At 41.8% G+C, this 23,264-nt stretch overlaps 1 protein-coding gene across 1 annotated transcript in view; it reads left to right on the plus strand.

Moving 5' to 3' along the window:
• Positions 1 to 23,264, plus strand: part of Prkdc (protein kinase, DNA-activated, catalytic subunit) — a 156,463-nt gene that overhangs the window by 120,000 nt on the left and 13,199 nt on the right. The window contains exons 67-76 of the mRNA XM_050125161.1: positions 896 to 1,004; positions 6,289 to 6,400; positions 8,596 to 8,785; positions 10,523 to 10,697; positions 12,741 to 12,934; positions 14,525 to 14,729; positions 15,294 to 15,439; positions 20,888 to 21,099; positions 22,796 to 22,883; positions 22,982 to 23,125. Of these exons, the coding sequence (XP_049981118.1) occupies positions 896 to 1,004; positions 6,289 to 6,400; positions 8,596 to 8,785; positions 10,523 to 10,697; positions 12,741 to 12,934; positions 14,525 to 14,729; positions 15,294 to 15,439; positions 20,888 to 21,099; positions 22,796 to 22,883; positions 22,982 to 23,125 (1,575 nt within the window). The remainder of the gene's footprint in view (positions 1 to 895; positions 1,005 to 6,288; positions 6,401 to 8,595; positions 8,786 to 10,522; positions 10,698 to 12,740; positions 12,935 to 14,524; positions 14,730 to 15,293; positions 15,440 to 20,887; positions 21,100 to 22,795; positions 22,884 to 22,981; positions 23,126 to 23,264) is intronic.

Raw genomic sequence — 23,264 nt, forward strand, 5'->3', positions numbered from 1 at the left:
TCACCTCAGACCTTCTCTAATGAAACGGGAGATGGAGGGGAATTCCTAGGAGCTCTTAGTGCACATGCTGCTTAGTTGAGGGACTGCCTCTGTCAGATTGGTCTAGGGGCATGTCCTGAGGCAGGTGGTCCCACCCTGGGCAGGTGGTCCTGGATTGTTTAGGAAAACAAGCGGAATATACTACTACTACGGGAAGCAAGCCAGCAAGCAGCATCCCTTCTCCTATGGTCTCTGCTTCAGTTCTTACTTCCCAGTACCTGCTCTGAGTTCCTGGACTTTCCATGGTGATGAACTTTAACCTGTAAACCACATAAATTCTTTCCTCCTCAACTTTCTTTTGGGCATGATATTTTATTGTAGCAACAAAAAAGCAAACCACGGCAGTCCAGCTAACCTTGTGTAACACCAGCCAAGGGAGGAAGGCGAGGACTGGCACCCAAGCTTGCACTGTGACCTCCACACAAGTACATGACATGCTTCTACCCTCACACACATAAAAGATAAATAAAAAAGAGTGGGCTTCTGTGGTTCTCAATTTTGTATTGTAAGATACTATGATTTTTAAAATTTGGTGCAAACTAGGAATGTAGCTTGCAGAAGAGTATTTGTCTACCATGTAAATAGACCTGGAATAGATCCTTACTAGAAGAAAGTAGGTAGATGATAGATAGAACAAGGAATCTGATAGCCAGATTATGCTATTATTATGATCTTATTGATATAGTTGAAACAAGATGTAACTGAAATCCTAAATAATTTTTTAGTTTAACCCATTTAATAGTTGTTTCCAAGGCATAATTGTTAAGCACTCTGAGACACTACATGATTCTTTTTTTAAACCATTAAAAGTTTTACGTAGTATGTTCCCTTTATAACAAGGCTTTTTTTTCCCTAGAATTATTCCAGTATTGATGTCTTCTTACACAGAAGTAGACTTGCCAAGTTACAGTCTGTGCAGACTTTAGCAGAAATTGAGGAGTTCCTCAACTTTATAAGTAAACATGGTAAGTTTTAAGCTTGTTATTATTTTTTCCTTTCTAATTGTGGAAGGCCCTTAACACCTGAAATGAAGCTAAACTTAATGTATGGGATGAAAACTGCCTTGGATGTGTCCTAAAAATGCACCTGTCACTCGATTAAATGTTTAAAATGGTCCAGCACTCTTGTTCCAGGAACTGGAAATACAAAGCCAAACAAAATATCGACAGCTTGAAGTACTCAAACAATGATTCCAGGGTTGGACCTGGAGGCTCTTGAAGGGAGACCCTAGTGCAGTGTAGAGAGAAGGGCTCCAAGAGCCCTCCCCAGAGGCCCACTGCCATGACAGGCCTCACTGTCCAGAATGGGTGTGTGTGTGTGTGTGGTGAGTCTGAGGAGACAATGGGGAGGAGGTGGCAGGCTTTGGACAACAGGAGAGAGCATGTAGGTCCCTGCACCACCAACAGCAGATTTTACTCTGGTTCCTCTGAAAAACCATACAGGAGATCAAGAAAGTATATATTTTTGTAAGGGAAATGTCTTCATTCTAAATCTGTTTCAATTTTCTTTTGAATAGTTAAAAATGATTTATCAAATGTTTTTATAGCTTGCTCATTGTTTCCTGTTTTAAATTTAGAGAAGTATTGTATTTTTAAGCCATCTTAAGTACTTTCTACCTCTAATGAGTTATTAGTCTTTCTTTATTAGTTAATTTATTTATTTTACATCCCTGCCACAATTTCCCCTCCCTCTGTTCCTTCCAGTCCCTCTCCCCTGTCCGGCTCTGTTCCCATCTCCTAATTCACTCCTCCATTTCTGTTCAAGGAAGGGCAGGTCTCCCAAGAGTATCCACAATACATGGCACATCAAGTTGTAGCAAGACTAAGCACCTCCACGTGTATTTTTTTATTGATTTTATTGAGCTCTACGTTTTTTCTCTGCTCCCCTCCCTTGTTGTAGGAGCTGTGGGCCTGCTTTTCGTCCCGCCCAGCTCCCACACGGCTAGCTTTACACCAGAAATAACTACACAGAACTGTATTCTTTTAAACACTGCTTGGCCCACTAGCTCTAGCCTCTTACGGGCTAATTCTCATATTTTGCCTAACCCATTTTTAGTAATCTGTATAGCACCAGTCTTACCGGGAAAGATTCAGCATGTCTGACCTGGCGGCTTGCTTCATCGCATCTGCCCAGGAGAGGGGAGCATGGCCTCTGAGCTCACTTCCTCTTCCTCCCAGCATTCTGTTCTGTTTACTCCACCCACCTATTTTTTAACCTATCAGGGCCAAGCAGTTTCTTTATTTTTTAACCAATGACCTTCCTCCATCACTCCCTTCCTCTCCCCTAGTCTTCTACCCTCTCCCATGATCCCCATGATCCGAGTTTACTCAGGAAATCTTGTTTTTTTTTTTCTACTTCCCATGTAGATTAGATCCATGTATGTCTCTCTTAGGGTCCGCATTGTTGTCTAGGTTCTCTGGGATTGTGATTGGTAGGCTGGTTTTCTTTGCTTTATATCTAAAAGCCACTTATGAGTGAGTACATGTGATATTTGTCTTTCTGGGTTGGGTTACCTCACTCAAAATAATGTTTTCTAGCTCCATCCATTTGCCTGCAAATTTCAAGATGTCATTATTTTTCTGCTGTGTAGTACTCCATTGTGTAAATGTACCACATTTTCCTTATCCATTCTTCGGTCAAGGGTCATTTAGGTTGTTTCCAGGTTCTGGCTATGACAAACAATGCTGCTATGAACATAGTTGAGCACATGTCTTTGTGGTATGATTGAGCATTCTTTGGGTACATACCCAAAAGTGGTATTGCTGGGTCTTGAGGAAGGTTGTTTCCTAATTTTCTGAGAAATTGCCATACTGCTTTCCAAAGGGACTATACCAGCTTACACTTCCACCACCAATGCAGGAAGTGTTCCCTTTACCCTATATCCTCTCCAGCATAAATTGTCATCAGTGTTTTTGATCTTACAGGTGTAAGATGGGATCTCAGAGTTGTTTTGATTTGCATTTCTCTGATGACTAAGGATGTTGAGCATTTCCTTAAGTGTCTTTCAGTCATTTTAGATTCCTCTGTTGAGAGTTCTCTGTTTAGGTTTGTACCCCATTTTTTTATTAGATTATTTGTTCTTTTGATGACCAATTTCTTGAGTTCTTTGTATAATTTGGAGATCAGCCCTCTGTCTGATGTGGGATTGATGAAGATCTTTTCCCATTCTGTAGGCTGTCATTTTGTCTTGTTGACCGTGTCCTTTGCTTTACAGAAGCATTTCAGGAGGAGGTCCCATTTATTAATTGTTTCTCTCAGTGTCTGTGCTATTGCCTCCCCATGTATTAAGGATAGGGAAGGCGACCCAGTATGAAAAGTAGGGTCTCAATGGCTCAGCAGTCAAGAGCACTGACTGTTCTCCCAGAGATCCTGAATTCGATTTCCATAACCACATGGTGGCTCACAACCATCTATAGTCTTCTTTTTTAATTTATAATTTCTTTTAAAAAGAATTTTATACAAAATATTCCTATCATAATTTCTACTTCTCCAACCCCGTCTAGATCCTCCCCACCTACCCAACAGCTCACCTCTTTTTCTCTATTTATTAAAGAAATAAACAACTAGAACAAAAAAAGAAAGAAAGAAAACAGAATTTTAAAAGAGAAGAAACAAACATACCCGAAACAAAAGACCAGAAAGAGATAAAAATGCCCAAACAAAGCAGTATGAGGCATAAAGTCTTCAAAAATACCTGTAAGTTTGTTTTGTGCTGTCATTACTGCCGGCCATGGGGGCTGTCCTGAAGTGTGGTCGCTGTCCAGGAGACTCTACTGGAGACAGCTAATTTTTCCTTTGCAAGCAGCTGTAAATTGCGGGTAGCTTTTTGATTAGAAGTGGGAGATCATATCTCCTTCTCTCTCTCAGGGCTGGGATCCTATTGACTTGAACCTATGCAGCCTTGGTGCATGCTGCCACGGTCTCAGTGAGTTCTTATGTGTGTCAGTTCTCTTGTAGTCATCCGTCCCTCTGGCTCCTGCGGTCCTTTCACCTCCTCTTACACATAGGTCCCAGAGCACTAAGAGGAAAGGTCTGGTGAAAGCATCCATTTAGGACTGAGAGCTCTAAAATCTCTGTCTCTGTACTCTGTCCAGTTGTGGGCCTCTATTGAGTCATGTTCCTGTCTGTTGAAAGAGAAGGCTTTTCTGATGATGACTGAGTGGCCTATGGGTATAGCAGAATTTCATTATGGTTTCCATGTAGCCCTTCAAATAGCCTTTAGTGTTAAGTTTTCTGTCCCCGTATTCTCTCCTTTACCTTCCTCTTCCCTCTCCCTCCCTGTTTGATGCTCCATTCCAGTCTGGGTCCCGCCACAGCCCCTACCTACCCATAACTATATATTCTGTTTCCCCTTCTTAGAGAGATCCTTCCCTCCCCCTAGTCCCTTACTCTGTACCTGACCTCTGTAGTTATATAGGCTGTAGCCTGCTTATCAAAGACTTAACAGCTAGCCCCATCGAATTATAAGTAAATACATAGCATATTTGTCTTTCGTGTCTGGGTTGCTTTACTGAGGATGATTTTATTTTCCAGCTCCAACCATTTACTGTGAATTTTATGATTTCATTTTTTTTGGCCTACTGAGTAATATTCCATTGTGTAAATGCACCACATTTTCTTTATATGTTCATCCATTTACAGACATTTAGACTGTTTCCAATTTTTGGCTATTTTGAATAGAGCAGCAATGAGCATGGTTGAGACAGTGTCTCAGTAGTAGAAGGTAGAGTCCCATATGTCACACCAAATGTTGTGACAGACCCATATCTGGGATGACATCATCACAAATCAGTAGGATATGGTCTTACTGAGCCAAAAGGGGATTCTTTTCCAGAATTGCCAGCACGGGGGTTATTTGAAACCAAGGCTTATAAAGATGTGATGTTTAGCATACCCTTCTCATCCTGGCCACATACATAAACTATTCTAACAAAACTTCATATGTGCAGTGTCTCTTTCAGACTTACGTTCCCCCTAAGATATCCTTGTGGTCCACTAGCTGTGCTTGGTGTAGGCCCAGGAGTGTTATAGCTGGCTCTCAAGGCAGATCATTTCCATCATCCTGAAGAATGATCGCTGATGTCCATATTGACTGTACAAGTTTGCACTCCCACCAGCAATGGAGGAGCGTTCCACTTGCTCCACATGCTTGCCAGCATGCGCTATCCTTTGATTTATTGGTCTTTGTCACTCTGACAGGTGTAAAATGAAATCTCAAAGGAGTTTGGATTTGTATTTCCCTCATGACTGAGGATGTTGAACATTTCTTTGTTTTCAGCCATTCGTGTTTTATCTTTTGAGAACTGTGTTTTGTTCTGTTCCCCATTTTTAAATTTTCTAAAAACTATATAAGGTGTACTGTTTTTCTTCTCATTTTATGGTGTCCTAGAAGCTAACTAAGTTGTATAAGGTGGTGCAGGTTAAGTTAAAGATGTGAACTCAGGCTGTCTGATATAAAGGCATTTCTTTTTTCTTTTTCTTTTTTTAAGACGGTTTCTCTGTAGCTTTGGTGCCTGTCCTGGAACTAGTTCTTGGAGACCAGGCTGGCCTCGAACTCACAGAGATCTACCTGTCTCTGCCTCCCGAGTGCTGGGACTAAAGGTATGCGCCACCACTGCCCGGCTGCTAAAGGTGTTTTTAACTACTGCTTCCCAGCCATAGAAAGACTATAAACATTGGCAGTGTGAGATTTCAGAATTGTGAGAATTGTTCTTAAACTAGATTGCTGTAGATCATAGACATATATGTGCCTGCATGACCCTAGGGCTGAGACGTGCATCCTAATTGGATATAGGATGAGTGCCCAGCGTGTGTTGTCCATATCCACACTGTTAATAACAATGAGTCACATTGTTCCAGTTCAGATCACATTTGGCCTGAAGAAAATACACTATAACACTATGAAAGCATTTAGCTTTCAGTGCTTCTTAGGTTTTAAGAATGTAAAAAGTTTTGTATATATTTATTTTTCCATTTTTTAGTAACCTGAAGTTCTGGAGTTTACATATCAGAATATATTACATTTGGTATAATGACATGTAATTCCTTTTGTGAATGAAAGACAAAGTGTTGGGTTTTTTTTTGGTTTGTTGTTTGTTTTTTAATTTGCTGATTTTTTAGATTTGTTTTATTTTTAATAATTGAAAAATAAGAAATTTGAGTTAGGTTTCTGTTAACTAATTCTGATTGTATTTTGTAAGTTCTTGTCATTCAACTGAGGATATGATCAACCTCTGATTTTATTTTTAGGTGATTTATCATCTCTGGGTCCCCTTAGAAAACTTCTGAAAACCTGGACAAGCAGATACCCAGATGCTGTGACAGACCCGATGCACATCTGGGATGACATCATCACAAATCGGTAGGATATGGTCTTATTGAGCCAAAAGAGGATTTTTTTCCAGAATTGCCAGCACGGAGGTTCTTTGAAACCGAGGCTTATAAAAATGTGTTTAGCATACCCTTCTCGTCCTGATCATCAATGTAAACTATTCTAACAAAACTTCATATGTGCAGTGTCTCTTTCAGACTCAAGATCCCCCTAACATATCCTTGTGGTCCACTAGCTGTGGTTGCAACCACTGGCTGTGATGTGGACAACCCTGCATCTGCTCCTCTCGCACAGTAGAGGAGAGAGAACGGCTGTGTAGAGATTCTTCATTGATCTGGTTTTAAAACTTGGGTTTTTAACAGTTGGTCTTTTGCTTCCTACTTCCCATAAGTGGTTGTGTCTCGTTCCCCAGTTCTGAGTTCATGCTTTCATCCTGTCCAGACCTAACCCTGTCTTGTCAAGAGGGCAATACTTACCCTATACTCAGGAAAGGGACCATGGAATCAGAAGTTGTCGATTACTTGTGAACGATCCATAGCAAGTAGTACTCAGGGACTTCACCCCCACTATTCTCTTTTTGATCTTTTTTTTTTTTCATTTTACTTTTTATTATTATCATGGTGGGGAAACATGTTGGCAGGCATGGTGCTGGAGAAGGAACTGAGAGCTCTACACCTCGATCCTCGGGCAGTGAACTGACTTGAGCTTTTAAGACCTCAAAGCTCGCACCCACAGCGACACACTCCTCATAATAGTGCCGCTCCCCAGCATTCAAACACGTCAGTCTATGGGGGCCATCCCTATTCAAACCACCACACCATCCTTGGGGATTTTAATTTTCACAGTTTCTAGGGAACACAGAAATAGACTGCAAGGGACTAATAGTGCCATCTCCGAGTCAAAACTGTAACTGCTGGGAAAGGCAGCTCTCTTTCAGGCCCTGTCCTCCCCAGTGTGACACAACTCCCTCTCCACTTCTGGCCCTCCTCTGCCTGAAGTGAATTAGTTCCCACCAAGGAGAGCCCATCTCACATGTACATGTATCCCTGTCCCATCTGTGATCAAGTGCCCATTTTGTAACACTTGTTGCTTGACTGCAGTCTGATTTAAAGCAATGAAAGATTAAAAACAGTAGTAGCTTTTGGGAAGAGGGGCAGGATGAGCTGGCTTGGGACCAGGAGCACTGAGCAGTGTGGTAAGAATAAAAGCAACCCATGGCTGGAATGACTGGTGTCTTGGGGGTTTCCAGAAAAGGAAGGATGCTAGTTCGTCTGACCGTAATATTTCTAGGAAAATGAGAAAAAGTTGGTGCACTGGTACATACTTGTAGTCTTTTATTTAAGCTGCTGAAGTGGAAAGATTACTTGAGCCCATAAGTTTGCAACCAGTCTGAATAATATAGCAAGGCCCCAACTCCCTCAAAAACAAAGGAGGAAGAGGATAGACAAATCAGAGAAAGAGAAGAAGAGAAGGAAAGAAAGTTAGACCTATATGAAAAAACTGGAAGTTCTTTGATTGATTAGAGATAAACTTTGTATATTACAGCTCTTTGCCAGTACTACTGATACTAATATAAAATAGATCACTTGAACAAAATCATATGTAAATTATAAATGTAATATGTATATATGTATAAATTTTAATTTGTATGTATTTGAATGAAATTTATATGCATGGTAGCTTACACCTATAATCCCAACATTCAGGAGGCAGAATGATTCCAGCCTAGTCTACATATTAAGTTCAAGACTAGCCAGGGCTGCAAATTAAGTCCCTGTCCTAAAACCAAATTTAAAAATTTCCCAGTTCTAAAAATGATTATTTCTAGTTGAGTGTTAAAAAAAAAAGAAAAAAAGAATTCCTGAAGATGGAGAATAATAAAAAGATACTGGCTGCGTGTGCAGGGAAGTCAAAGTTGAGACAGGTCTATTTTTAAAATTTTCAGTTGTCTTGTGGTGACCAAGCAATTTAAATGCCTTATTTTATGGAAGTGGAGGCACTGAATAAAATCTAGAAGTCTATTAAAATATGTTCGGGAATCTTCCAAGAGTATAATTATTAAATGGGGAGAAATCTAATCCCTTCAGTGTATTTACACTCTATTACAGATGAACCCTTCATACCTGTCCAGTTCTGTGCTGTGATGCTGTGCAGTCACTTCTCAGGCATGGGGTGGCTTTCATGACTTTCTGACGTTGAGGCTCACTTCTTCTTGTTTTATGCAGCTGCTTCTTTCTCAGTAAAATAGAGGAGAGACTGACTGCTTCTTCGGGTGACCTCAGTATGAGCGTGGATGAGGATGAAGATTCTGTTGACAGGAGAGAAGTCGATGAGCTGCAGGAAGATGCTCGCTCCATGCTGCAGAGCTGCAGGTTCACCATGAGAATGAAGATGGTGGACAGTGCGTGGAAGCAGGTGTGTTCCCTGCTGTGCCCTTGGTGACTCCTTGGGAGCTTCCTGAGCTCTTTCCTTAAGTTTCCTCTAAACTGTGAACCTTCAGAATAATCACTTGATCTCCTTATTCCCTTTATAAGGAAGTACTTTTGAAAATAGGATGCTGCTCAGTGGTAGAACTCTTACCTAGCAAGGCCCTGGGCTCCATATGCAACACTTGGAGAACAAAGTTTGAAGAAACACTATTCACAAAACTCAAGAGTTTATGACAAACTATTTATTATTTGAAAATATTTTCTATTACTTAAAAAGTAATTAATTAGTGCCAGATTTATATCATTTAGAAAAATGAGTCCTTGATGCTTATAATTATATATAATTATAACATGTTCATGCATATAGAAAGACACATGACTAAAACTAAAATACTTCTTTAGATAGTTGAGGCATTTCTTCAAAGAAGATATGTAAATGGACAATAAACATATTTAAAAAACTTCTCAATGTCATTAGTCACCAGAGCAATGAGGCACCACTCCACACCAGTGTGGGGACTGTCACAGAAGAATCAATGCTGGGAGCAGGGGTGGGGAATACAGAAAAATGTACATTGTTGGTGGGAATATACACTGAAAAATAGAGCAGTTTAGCAATTTCAGAATTGTCATATGTTCTACAAATTCCATTCCTAGACATACCCAAGAGAAGGGAGATATAAAAGTCCACATGAAAATGTGTAAACGGTTTTTCACAGCATTCAAGTTATCTGGAAAGATAGGAACTATGCAAACACTCATCAGTAGATGCCCGCGTAAGAGAATACTGTGTCTGAACTGCAGATCCTTAATTGGCCGTAAAGAATGAAGTGCTGACACACTACAACATGGATGAGTCTGGAAATGTAGTGAATAAAGAAGCCCTACAAAACCATGCATTATTTTCTAATAGCATTGTTTTTGAAATATCTAGGATAGGACTTAGATAGAAAATGTGTCCTGGCTGCCCTAGCTAGAAAGACTGAGCATGTCTACCATGGAACTAAGAGTTTCTCTTTAGGCTGGTAAAAACGGTTGGAATTTAGATGTTTGGTGTAAATACTGTAAATATTTCTAAGTATGCTCAAAAGAAATGCCGAAGCATTCTTTAGATGTAAGTGTACACATTACTCAGAAAGTACTTGCTGTGTAAGCATAGGGTTAATGTCCCAGAGCCCATGTAAAGAGATATGTACTAAATCTCAGTGCTGGGAGGTAGAGATGAGCGAATCTCTGGGGTTCACTGGCCAGCTAGCCTGGCCTACTCTGTAAGCTCCAGGCCAGTAAGAGACTGTACAAAAAACAAGGTGAACGACACCTGAAAAATGATCCACAAGGTTGACCTGAAACCTCTGTGCACATATGCACCCACATACACACAGAATTGTGTGTGTGTGTGTGTGTGTGTGTGTGTGTGTGTGTGTGTGTGTACATGAGACTGCTCTGGGGCATATTGTGTCGTGTAGAAAGGGGAACAGGCCAGCTGAAAAGGTTTTAAAGTAATTTTCTGTGCTGGTCAGATGTAGACAGTATTTTCACACCTGATAGATACCTCTCCTGGAACAGAAAGGAAAAGAGATGGCAGCAAAGATCTAAAGAGACTAATTTTCTCAGACACAGGCCATATCTCTTCCACAGAGCTACCAGAGCAAAAGCTTGAGCCCCTTTGACTGAATAATGAGAATCCTAAAACCTTTTCTTTCTTTTTGTTCTATTCATGTAGAATAATTTCTCACTTGCCATGAAACTCCTGAAAGAGCTGCATAAAGATTCAAAAACAAGAGAGACTTGGCGAGTGCGGTGGACACACAGTTACTGCCGGATGAGCCACGGCCGGAGCCACACCCAGAGCTCCAGGGAACAAGTTCTCACCGTGCTCAAAACCATCACACTGTTGGGTAATTAGGCCGCCACTGGCTGCATAGATGTGAGGCTTTGTTATGTGGTCTTCCAAAGCTGCTCTGGGCTGCTTCATCTGAGGGTTTCGATCTGCCTTGTGAATATTCTAGAGCATAGTAAACAGGGCCACAGCGTGATGTCATGGCCTTAGGAGGAGAGCAGATCCCTGCACTACTGCAGTACAACATTCAGATGGAGGAGAAAAGCTTCCTTGGGCATGTGTGGGATCTGACGCCCCTGCTCTTCTCCTCAGGGTATGCAGTGGGACTCTGTGCAGGGAAACACAGGGCTGCAGACTCTGAAAATACCAGAGAAGGACTATCTTCTCCACATATCCTAGGGACAGAAAACGTTTCTTGCACACTCGTGGTAGTACACACCTGTAATTCCAGCACAGAGGAGGCCAAGGCAGAGTAATTGCCACAACTTTAAGACCAGCCACTATTATATAGGAAGAGTGTCTCAAAACAAAAACAAAAACAAAAAGAGGGAGAAGTGAGTTAAATAATGACCCTAGGGTCTCTTGACTCACTGTGCTGATGTCTGACTATGAGCATAGTTGTCAGCAGGTCTGAGGCTCTAGGTTTACTTCCCCGTGGGCACACGGCTGGGTGCGCAGCCCTGAGTTCCTTGCCCAGCACTATGCTTTTGTTTCATAAACTACACCATACTGTCGGTCTAAAAATATGTCCTGGGATGTTAATGTATATAAACATATTAATAAGAGTTATCTTCTGTTCTTTGCAACAAACAAAACTAGGAATTTGATAAAATACGGCTAATACTAGAATAAAAAAAGTTATTCCTACTTTTAAACCTTAATTCTGTGGATTTCAGTGTTTCCTTTTAACAGAAAACTTTTTATATTAGCAAGTTTAAGAAATCTTTTCACATGGGCATGGGCAGAGGAGAGATGCCCCCACCATCACCACCCACCCATCAGTGTCTGAGACAGGTGGAGGAACTGTCCTGGGGTCAGAAGAGCAGGAGGGCTGTCCCTGCCCCTCACCAGCTGCAGTGGCCCCTATATCTCCAGTGGACAACACAATAGAGCTGGCTCCCATGGTGTGGGTGTGAGAGAGCCAAACGTGAGGGCATGGAGGCAGGAGAACTGACCTCACCCTCGCTCATTGCTGTGAGATGAACTCGCCAGGGCAATGCTAATGCTGCAGAGCTCACCCTGGTGATGAGGACAGGGAAGAACTAGCAGGCAGACCAATCCTGCAGCTGCCCAGGCCCAGACCCGGGGTTATGACTTGGCCCTCCCCAACATCCACCCCATCTGTGATCTGCTAGAGCACTTAAGGAACCTGATCCCCAAACCCAAAGCCGCAGGATCTCCACAACACAGGAAACGACCGGGTATCCGAGAGGAGTCCCAGTGAGGGCCCAGCATCGATAGTGTAGCAGAGACCAGAGGCCTCCAACCAGACCAGTGACTCTGCAATGAACACTTGCAAGAAAAGATATATGGATAAAGGGATTTACTGTGTGTCCTTCTGTGTCACACTGCGGCTTTCATGATGAGATTTTAAATCTTTTTCCCCCTTTTTCACTTAAATTTTTATTTTAGATGGGGCTGCAGGGGCAGAGGGTAGATGCAAAGGGATGGAGAAATGAATGGATCCAGATACATGATGTAAAAGACACCTAAAATAAATAAAAAGAAAGTTTAATAAAAAGAAAAAAACGTACTTCATCAGAAAATGAAGCCAGGCTCTTGTGCCTTGTTTCAGTTAATATCTTTTTTTTTTTTTTTTTTTTTTTTTTTTTTTTTTTTTTTTTTTTTTTTTTNTTTTTTTGGTTTTTCGAGACAGGGTTTCTCTGTGGCTTTGGAGCCTGTCCTGGCACTAGCTCTGTAGACCAGGCTGGTCTCGAACTCACAGAGATCGCCTGGCTCTGCCTCCCGAGTGCTGGGATTAAAGGCGTACGCCACCACAGTTAATATCTTAATAGGGAAAAAAAAAACTTACTTTGAATTTCTTCTTTTAAAAAAAATCACTTTTTCTCTTTTCTTTTTCTTTCTTTTTTTAATCCAAAAGATGAGACTAATATGTCAAACTACTTAAACAAAAATAGTCGGGTCTCTTGTGACCAGAACATTCTTTTGGGGACAACTTTCAAGATCATGGCTGATGCTATCAACAGGGAGCCAGCCTGCCTGTTGGACCTGGAGGAAAGCAAGGCCAAATCAGTCTTGGCACTTTCTCGGTCTAATGGAGAAAGCACAGAGAAGGTAAGAAAAGTGGAGGAGGGCAGTCCTTCTTGTGCTGCACGACTTTTATGTGCTACCCTCAGGACAAAGTCAATCAGCAGTGAGAGAGTATTCTTTTATGGACAAAGCCAGGTGTAGTGGCTCACAGTTGCAAGCCCAACATTGGGGAGACAGCACCACGCACAGCCTGAGCTATAGAGCTAGACCTGGTCTTAGAAAACACAGTTAAAATAAAATGATGAAATGACATGAAATGATTAACACCTGTCATTTTAAATTTCTCACATTATCCATGTTATTTGACATAATCCTATTGTTTGGTATTTGAATTATATCTTCTGTTTTTGATTTTGTTTTTTCTTGAGCCAGTGTCAGATGTATCCCAGGCATGCCTTAAACTTGATTTGTAGCCAAGAATGGGTTTGAATTTCCTCTATTTGCCATGTGCTAGGACTATAGGTGTGTGAAATCACACCCAGTTGATATGGTACTGTGGACTGAACCCATGACTTCATGAAAACTAAGCAAGCTCTCTGCCAACTGAGTTACATCCCAGCCCCCTAATAGTACAGGGGATGTATTGAGTTTTTGGTTTTTGGCTTTGTTTTTTTAGTTTTTTGAGACAGAATTTCTCAGCTATTGAACCAGTCCTAGAACTCACTCTGTAGACCAAGCTGTCCTCAAACTCATAGCGATCCGCCTTCCTCTGCCTCCCGAGTGCTAGGATTAAAGGCGTGCGCCACCACTGCCCAGCTTTTGTTATTTTTTTTTCTCCTGCTGTATAAGCCTGGCTGTACTGGAACTGATTATGTAGACTAGGGTGGCTTGCAACTTAGAGCAATCCATCTATCTTTACATCCTGAATACTGGGATTACATGCCCAACTTGGTAATACAAGTCTTTAAAGCAAGCTTTTGTTGGAGTGGTGAGTAGCTCTTCCATGGGTTTGTATATAAAATTTCTTCATTAATTTCCATTGAGATGGTTTCTCTACAAGCTTTTAGGGTAAAACAGCCTTTTCTGCTTTTGTAGTTAGTGCCGCTTTGCTTAGTTTGTGGGCAGTGGTGGGATGGTTGTTTCTTTTGACTTTCAGATAATTCTGTGTTTTTATAGTTAGCCTCTTCTCCATCTTCCGTCTTGTCTCAGTGTAGTCAAGTGGTCCTGTCTTCTCCTTTCTCAGTGTCACTGATATCTTTGCAGGACCTGAACATACAGCCCCAACTTTCATCAAATTTTTGAATCCCAGTGTGGTTCACAGTCCCTTAGACTGACCCAGCTCTGTATGGCTCATTGACGGACTGGCATGTTCTCTGGAGTTTATCTGGTTCTTGTATGCTCCAGATTTTGCTGGGATTATTTAACGCCTTGCCTCTGGGGTATATGTGCATGCACACGCAACACACACATACACATAAACACATCCCACAATTAACCTAACTTTAAGTATATTTTGTTTATTTTATTAAAGAGGGGTCTCACTATTGACTAGGTGACATCAAACTCTTGGGCCCCAGGGACCTTTTTGCTTCAGTTGGGACTGCGCACACCACACCTAACATCTCAGTGTTATTTCAAAGCTATTGATCTACTGATGCATTTTCCGAATTCCAGGTAATCTCAGGTCTGTACCAGAGAGCATTCCATCACTTCTCTAAAGCCGTGCAGTCAGCTGAAGAGGAGAACCAGCTTTCCTGCTGGGGCCATGAGGCTGCAGCTGAGCAGGCCCATGCTTATATGACACTGGTCGGTTTCTGTGACCAGCAGCTCCGAAAGGTAGAAGAGAGTGCATCCAGTGCATCACAGAAGAGAAGTAAGGGTTAGTATTCTGTATGTAAGCTTGAAAGTGTGTAGATGCCTTTGACTGCGCACGCTTGTGTGTGCGTGCATGTGCGTGCGTTTCAAATAGCAGATATTTTGCTTTGTTTCATCTTTATGAATACAAAATGGATGATAGTATCTCCAAGCAACATAACTGCATTCAGTAAATTCTGCTTATTTATTGGCAATTTTGGGGTTTAGACTTAACTTTTAGAGACCATGTCTTACTGTGTTCTGCCTGCCAGTGCTGGCGCTGCACATATGAGCCCTTGCAGCCGACCCTTGCTCTTCACGTCACTTATTTTACTTGTCATTTGTTATTGGCTCACGTGGTTTGCCTCTTGCTCTGGGAATAAAATCAAATCATCATCCAGGATAGAAACTGCTTCCTGAAGGATTTGACAGACATATGACTTTTCTTAACCGAAAGAAAAGCACTGGAGAGGGAACAGTGATAGACTAAAAAAAAAGAAGCCCGAACAGGGAAATTAGTTATTATTCGTCACATCTATGGTTTGTGTGCCAATCATCGCTTTCCTTTCTGCTCTCTTTGGTGCTGTAGAATTGGAAGCATATCCAGCACTTGTGGTGGAGAAACTGCTAAGAGCATTAAAGTTGAACTCTTCTGAAGCCAGGCTGAGGTTTCCTAGATTACTTCAGATCATAGAAGAGTATCCAGAGGAGACCTTAGCCATAATGACAAAAGAGGTTGGTACCCTTGAGAGTGGAAGAGAGCTTATTTATATCTAGACTCAGTGTGTGTAATACACATGTTCTGGCCTTTTTTTTTTTTAACTTTTGTGTGTGTACACATGCTACATTGTGCTTGTGGAGGTCAGAGAACAACCTCGGGTATCATTCCTCACCTTCTGCCCTGTTTGTGATTTGATGTGATCCTCTTGTTTCCCCCTGCGTCTGAGGACTCCAGATGAGTGCCACAACACATCTGATCACATGGGACTGAGGGTCCGGACTCAGCCCCTTCTCTTGCTAGTACAGCAAAGCTTTGTCCATCTGCACAGCGCCATATTACAGCTTTTCCAGCCAACACTGAGTTCTTTCTATATGCTGAGTATTTAGTGGATTAAAAGTGTGAGTGTCCGGGCGGTGGTGGCGCACGCCTTTAATCCCAGCACTGGGAGGCAGAGACAGGCAGATCTCTGTGAGTTTGAGACCAGCCTGGTCTACAGAGCTAGTTCCAGGACAGGCTCCAAAGCCACAGAGAAACCCTGTCTCGAAAAACCAAAAAAAAAAAAAAAAAAAAAAAGTGTGAGTGTTCACATTTACCTACTTAACTTTGCGGGTGTTGTGAGAACTATATCTGAACAAGGACCAAATCAATCAAGGAGGAATATTTCTGAACAGATTTGTATGGAATTTTGCAACCCACATCTGCTGGTATCTTGGCCTAGGGAGAAGACTCAGTGGGAATTGAGAGGTCCATGTATGTACCTATAACAGCCTGCAGCCTCAATACTTTTGTTCCATGGCTCACTTGGGGATACACATGCTGGCCATGCCCCTGTCCTGTGTGCCCAATCTGTATAAGCAGACTCCATCTATAAAAGAATAGGGCCATCTGAAAAGTTCCTTCATAATTTTACAGATTTATAACTAGAAAATAGACACAAATTTTGACTTGAAAATAAAAGTTCAGAAAGGACTAACTGGTACCTATTACTTTATTTCTATAGGAGGAGCGGCGGGGCTGCGTCCCCAGCACCCCGGTCGCCTGGCTAGCTTATGCCCCGAAATAACAACACATAAACTGTATTCTTTTAAACACTGCTTGGCCCATTAACTCTAGCCCTTACAGGCTAATTCTCATATCCCGATCAACCCATCTTTAATAATCTGTGTAGCATCAGTCTTACCGGGAAAGATTCAGCATGTCTGACCTGGCAGCTTGCTTCATGGCGTCTGCCCGGGAGAGGGGAGCATGGCCTCTGAGCTCACTTCCTCTTCCTCCCAGCATTCTGTTCTGTTTACTCCGCCTATCTAAATTTTAACCTATCAGGGCCAAGGCAGTTTGTTTATTTAACCAATGACCTTCCTCCATCATTTCCCCTTTTTCTGTTTAAACAAAAGGAAGGAAGGCTTTAACTTTAACATAGCAAAATTACATATAACAAAACAGTTATCAAGTAAGAATTACAATATTTATATCTATTTTATCTTTATCATAACTAAGGAAAACTATAACTATAACTAACTGTTCTTCAACTCCATCAAAGACTCCAGAAAGATACAATATTACCTAAGCAAACAAGAAATAAGGAACTTTCAAACTCTAGAAATGACAGAGACATCTCGCTGCCTGGACAGTCACCCAAAGTTCCTCTGTACTGTTGGGGCATCCATCTTCGGCCTACAGGCCCATAGTATCCAGCAGACATTGCCATGAAGCAGGAAATTTCAAAGGCAGTTCAGTCACTATCTGCTTGTCCTGAAGAATGTCTTGCAGACTCTTTCATGAATCAGGAACCCCGAAAGATCATCTCACTTTTAGGCAAGTTCAGCAGTCCTCTCTCTGGGGGTTCTTTGTGTCCAGTTTATGCAGTAGTCCAGGCAAGAGCAGTTTTCTTGCCCAAATGCCTATCAAACTCCATAAGGATCCTCTTCCATGCCCATCTTCTTCTTGAAGTAGATTGGTGCTGCCAGGAGCAGACATGTCTCATTGTCATGAAAAACCCTAAGTTATTAAAACATTAAATGCCCTATTCTGTAGTCTTTAAAAGATATAAAGAATGTCTATCTAAAATATATCTATGTACATCTAGAAAATCTAACATGACTACAAACTTGACTATTATAGATGACTATCCATTAACAACCTATATACATTACATTTTTAAATGAACTACACAATCACAATACCTTAATCAATATCAGAAATACATATACATATAACAAGATTGACCTTAAATCTCTATCAATAAAGCAAAATCTATACTAATGCAAATTATTCATACCTATATCATATCCCCCTTTAAATGTAAAAGAACATTTATAAACAATATTTGGGAACATGGGCGCAGTTTTTTCTCTCCAAACTACTTCCTGCTGAATGGGGGCGCTGTTATTTACGTCTTTCATGGTATAACCTGTGTGCTACTTTCATCTCAGTTGGCAGTTGAGCGAAGCAATTTTTTGAAGGTGTTCACAGCAACCTTTCAGGAGGGCGTGGTCCATCATACCATATTGGAATAGAAGAAATCCACAGGGTCTCATTCTCTGTGAAAACAAAAGAAGAAACTCCTTTCCAAAGTGTCATATCTTTAAGATCCAAATTCTGAAGTCAAGGTATTTTCAAAATATCTATGTTGGATTAGTTCAGCAGCATTCATAAGCAAATATCTTTTAGCAGCTGTTGCTCCTTCCTCAGCATTCAAACAATTCAAGCAGAGCATAACAGCATACAGTATCAAAATTCTCTGTGTGTTTTCCATCTTTGTGCGGCTTTATTTTAACTCTATTTTGTTTATTTTTACTTTTTGAGACAGGTTTTCTGTATATCTTTGACCTGGAATAACTCTGTAGACCAGGCTGTCCTTGAACTCTCAGAGATCCGCCTGTCTCTGCCTCCCAGGCATTGGGATTAAAGGTGTGTGCTAATACACTTTGAACTCACAGAGATTTGTTTGTCTCTGCCTTCTAGGCACTGGGATTAAAGGCGTGTGCTACCACACCTTGAAGTCACAGAGATCAATCTCCCTCTGCCTCCCAAGTGTTGGGATTAAAGGTGTGTCATACCACACCCAACTACTTTCTTTCTTTCTTCCTTTTTTTTTGTTTTTTACTTTAAGAACTTTAACTTTTAGTCTGCATATATTTTCAACACACTGTAAATCATTTAAACGTTTTGTCTTTGAATATCTTTTTATTGTATATCTCTCTTTTTTGACCACATGAGTCTTTAATTTACCAAGCAATATGGGTAGGATTAAAACCGTGGCTTTGACGGCTGGATCTAGCCCATTCCTTAGCTTTCCAGCCTCGTGGCGGAGGTACTGCTGTAGCAATGTAAGTTGCAGCATTATGTCCACAGACAACACTCAAGTCCTCTCTCTGTAGTCGGCCCTCCTGCCTCAAACAGTCAGAGTTTGCCCTGGCAGGATGGCCCAGAAAGCCGGCATTTTAAAACGGCTCAGCTTTTTTCCTGCTACGGCTGAAAACTGAAAAGAATGCAGCTGAAAACTGAAAAGAATGCGTTCATCTTTTCACCAACACCGTTTAAGTGTTTCGTAGCAGGACCTCTTAAGAGCTGCAGGGTTTTGCAGCTAAAGCTGAGTCAGGAAGCCTCTCTTAGATGAGAGTGCTTGCTTGCCTCTGGCAAGCAGAGCAGACCCAAGAAATTGTTGCTACCAAGAAAACATGCTTTACTCTTTCCCAAGCTTTCTCAGGCTTTCAGTGGATTCAGTTATCCACACGTCTGGGTGCCATTCTGTAGAAGGAGTGGCGGGGCTGCGTCCCCAGCACCCCAGCTGCCTGGCTAGCTTATGCCCCGAAATAACAACACATAAACTGTATTCTTTTAAACATTGCTTGGCCCATTAACTCTAGCCCTTATAGGCTAATTCTCATATCCTGATCAACCCATCTTTAATAATCTGTGTAGCATCAGTCTTACCGGGAAAGATTCAGCATGTCTGACCTGGCAGCTTGCTTCATGGCGTCTGCCCAGGAGAGTGGAGCATGGACTCTGAGCTCACTTCCTCTTCCTCCCAGCATTCTGTTCTGTTTACTCCGCCTATCTAAATTTTAACCTATCAGGGCCAAGGCAGTTTGTTTATTTAACCAATGACCTTCCTCCATCACTTTATGTAGCAAGATCTTATCTTTTGTGTGTGTGCATGAGTGCCCAGACTAAAGGTCCATTTTCCATGTCTTCGTCAACTTCTCTCCACATTATCTTTTGAGACAGTCTCTCCCTGTACCTGGAGCTTGCCAGTTAGGCTAGGCTGGCTAACCAGCAAGTCCCTGGACCTTTCCTCCTGTCTTTTCCTCCCCAGCACGGGATTACAGGTCCATGCTACTGCACCTCATTTCTCCATAGATACCGGGAACTGAACCCTGCTGTAGTTTACCAACTGAGCATCTCCCCAGCTCTGTATAGCAAAACCTTAGTGTTCATCTGTAAGCCCTGAGGGTTGCCGTGTTGTCAGGACTCTTTCTTCCTCCCTCTATCCCTTCCTCGCCCCCCTCCCCCTGCTCTCTTTCTCTTTCTTTCTTTCTTTTATATGTATAGTGTTCTACCTGCATGTATGCCTGCACACCAGAAGAGGACAACAGGTTCTCATTATAGATGGTTGTGAGTCACCATGTGGTTGCTGAGACTTGAACTCTGGACAGTGCTCTTAACCTCTGAACCTTCTCTCCAGCCCTCTGTCATGACTTTACCCCATGAGGACCTGCCATACTGTCAAGAGTCTTATGAAGGCCTACCATATTGTCAGGACTCTTACCCCATGAGGGCCTACATATTGTCAGGACTCATCCCCATGAGGGTCTACCATATTGTCAGGACTCATCCCCTAACTATTCACGATAATGCAGTAAGTAAAATGGAATATATAGCTGTTACAAGAATGAGGTAAATTGGTCTTTGTTACTTTTATATTCCTGTGATAAGACATCTTGTACAAGACAACTTACAGAAGACAGTGGTTTTGGAGGGCATCCAGTTTCAGAGGATTAGAGTCGGGAGCCTAGCTACAGCAGGCAGGAATGACATGACGCTGGAGCAGTAGGTAGAGCTCACATCTTAAGACACAACCATCATGGAGACTGGGCCCACTGCAAATGGTGGGAGTCTTGAAATCTCAAAGCCCACCCCCAGCCCATCTCCTCCAACAAGGCCATACCTCCCAATCCTTCCCTAGCAGTTGTACTGACTGGCAACCAAGCATTCAAATATATGACTTTATAGGGACTACTTTTATTCAAACCACTACAGCAAGTATTCTTTAAGCAAAGAATATGTATGTACATGTACAAAAATTGCTTGGAAGAATCCAAAGGTTCCTTAGCAAAAGAGAGCTAAGAGAGACTTCCATATAAGACATTTCATATTAAACCTCTTTTGCCTTTATAGCCTTTATGGTAAATAGTGTCCAGTGTTTGTTCATTTTCAAACTGTAGTTTTCTGAATTTTAGATTTCATCCATTCCTTGCTGGCAGTTCATTGGTTGGATCAGCCACATGATGGCCTTACTAGATAAAGAGGAAGCCATTGCAGTGCAGCCTACTGTGGAAGAGATTGCTGATAACTACCCACAGGCCATCATCTACCCTTTTATAATAAGCAGTGAAAGCTACTCCTTTAAACAGACTTCTTCTGGTCATAAGAATAAGGCATTTGTTGAAAGGTAATGCTTTGGTGTTGTGCTGATGAGATGGATAAAATATTTTGTGTGGTAAAAGCAAAAACATACAAATACATTTGAGCTTTTCATGAAGCATAGAAATTCTTAGACTTCTCTTGAGTTTATCTTTTCTCCATATACTTGTTACAGAATTTCTCTACTTTTGAAAATAGTTTGTCTTAGGTGCTTGCCTGCATGCCCGTAGTTAATAATATTTTGCATTATACAGACTAAATGAGATGCTTTTTGCATCAGTTCTTGTCCTAGTTGATTTGCCTTTGACACAAGCTACAGTCATCTGGGAAGAGAGAGCCTCAAATGAGAAAATGACCCCACTTGATTAGCCCCATGGGCATTTTCTTGGTTAATGATTGATAAGAGATGGCCCAGCTCAAGTGGATGGTGTCGCTCCTGAGCAGTTGGTCCTGGGTTGTATAAGAAAGCAGACTGAGCAGGGCGATGGTGGCGCGTGCCTTTAATCCCAGCACTCAGGAGGCAGAGGTAGGCATACCTCTTTTGAGTTCAAGGCCAGCCTGGTCTACAAGAGCTAGTTCCAGGGACAGGCTCCAAAGCTACAGAGAAACCCCCGTCTCAAAAGAAAGAAGAAAGCAAGCAAGCAGGCTGAGCAAACCGGGGCTTAAGGAGCAAGGCAGTAAGCAGCATCCCCTCCATGGCCTCTGCTTCAGTTCTTGACTCCAGGTTCCTGCCTTGAGGTCAAATCCTGACTTCTTCAGTAATGAACTGTTCCCTGAGAGCTATACACTGAGATACTGAGAGAAACCCTCCCATCTCTAAGTTGCTTCTCTTTTTGGTGTTTCTCACAGTAGTAGAAACCCCAGCTAAGACTTCTGTGAAGCTGCCCTTTAAGATACATTGGAGTGTTGACGTGGTAACGCATACCTGTAGTCACAAGTACTCTAGAAGTTGTGACAGGAGACTGAAGTTTGAGGGCGGCCTGAGCTGTATATAAACAATATACTACAAATAAGTAAATAAAAATATAATAGGAATCCAGAGAAACTGGGGAGATGGCTAAGTGGGTAAGAGAGCTTATTTTGCAAGCACAAGAACCTGAGTTCCCCAGCACCCATGGCTATATGCACCTGTAGCCTCAGCATTGGGTTGCAAAGACAGACAGATCCTGAGAGCTTACTGACCAGGCAGCCTAGGCAAAACAATGATATGCAAGACATCTAATATGCAACCCCTGTGAAAGTATCTTTCGACCGCCAGAGGGTCTTGACCCACAGGTTGAGAACCACTGTCAATCTAATATATAATTCTCAAGTCGCTACTTCCCTGGACATGTTGTGTGTGTGTGTGTGTGTGTGTGTGTGTGTACGACATGAGTTTATATGTATAATTATATGTAACCATCAAGAAAGTAGTTCATAGCACAAAGTGCCCACTTAAAGAAAACAGAGAAAGCATACATTGGAGACTTAACAGCCCACCTGAAAGCTATGTTCTAAATCTATATTTTAAACATATAAAAATAGACCCTGGTTACTACCTAAACCTGGTGGTGGTGGTGGTGCTCTGAAACAGGGTCTCTGTGTGTATCCCTGGTTATCCTGGAACTCTCTGTGTAGACCAAGGTGGCCTTGAATTCACAGAGATCCACCTGCCTCTACCTCTAAGTGTTAGGATTAAAAACGTGTGCCACAACACTTGGCCTAAACCTGGTAATTTTTTATAGGATAAAAAGTAAACTTGATCAAGGAGGAGAGATTCAAGTTTTTATTAATGCCCTAGACCAGCTCTCCAATCCTGATATGCTCTTTAAGGTAAGAAAACAGCCTTTGACAATGAAAAAATGAATGTGAATAGCATTTGTGGATAGTCTAACTTCTTTCTTGATTCTTTCCTCTCTCTTTTGGCACAGGACTGGGTTGAGGATATGAAAAATGAACTTGAAAAGAATCCTGTGAATAAAAATAATATTGTAAAACTGTATGAAAGGATGTACACTGCCTTGGGTGACCTTCAGGCTCAAGGCTTGGGGCCATTTAGAAGGAAGTTCATCCAGGTATGGCTAAGTGCAGTTGCCTTGATTGGGTCTTTATTGTTGTCTGCTGTTAATGAGCTTGATTTAGATCAATGCCTTCTGCAAGATAGAGTGCTTGAATGTTTCCATTCAGTGGTGACAGTGGGTCAGTAGGCAAAAC

Source organism: Alexandromys fortis, unplaced genomic scaffold, assembly GCF_014885135.2.
Source record: "Alexandromys fortis isolate MF-2015 unplaced genomic scaffold, M_Fortis_MF-2015_v1.1 scaffold_239, whole genome shotgun sequence".
Lineage (NCBI taxonomy): Eukaryota > Metazoa > Chordata > Mammalia > Rodentia > Cricetidae > Alexandromys > Alexandromys fortis.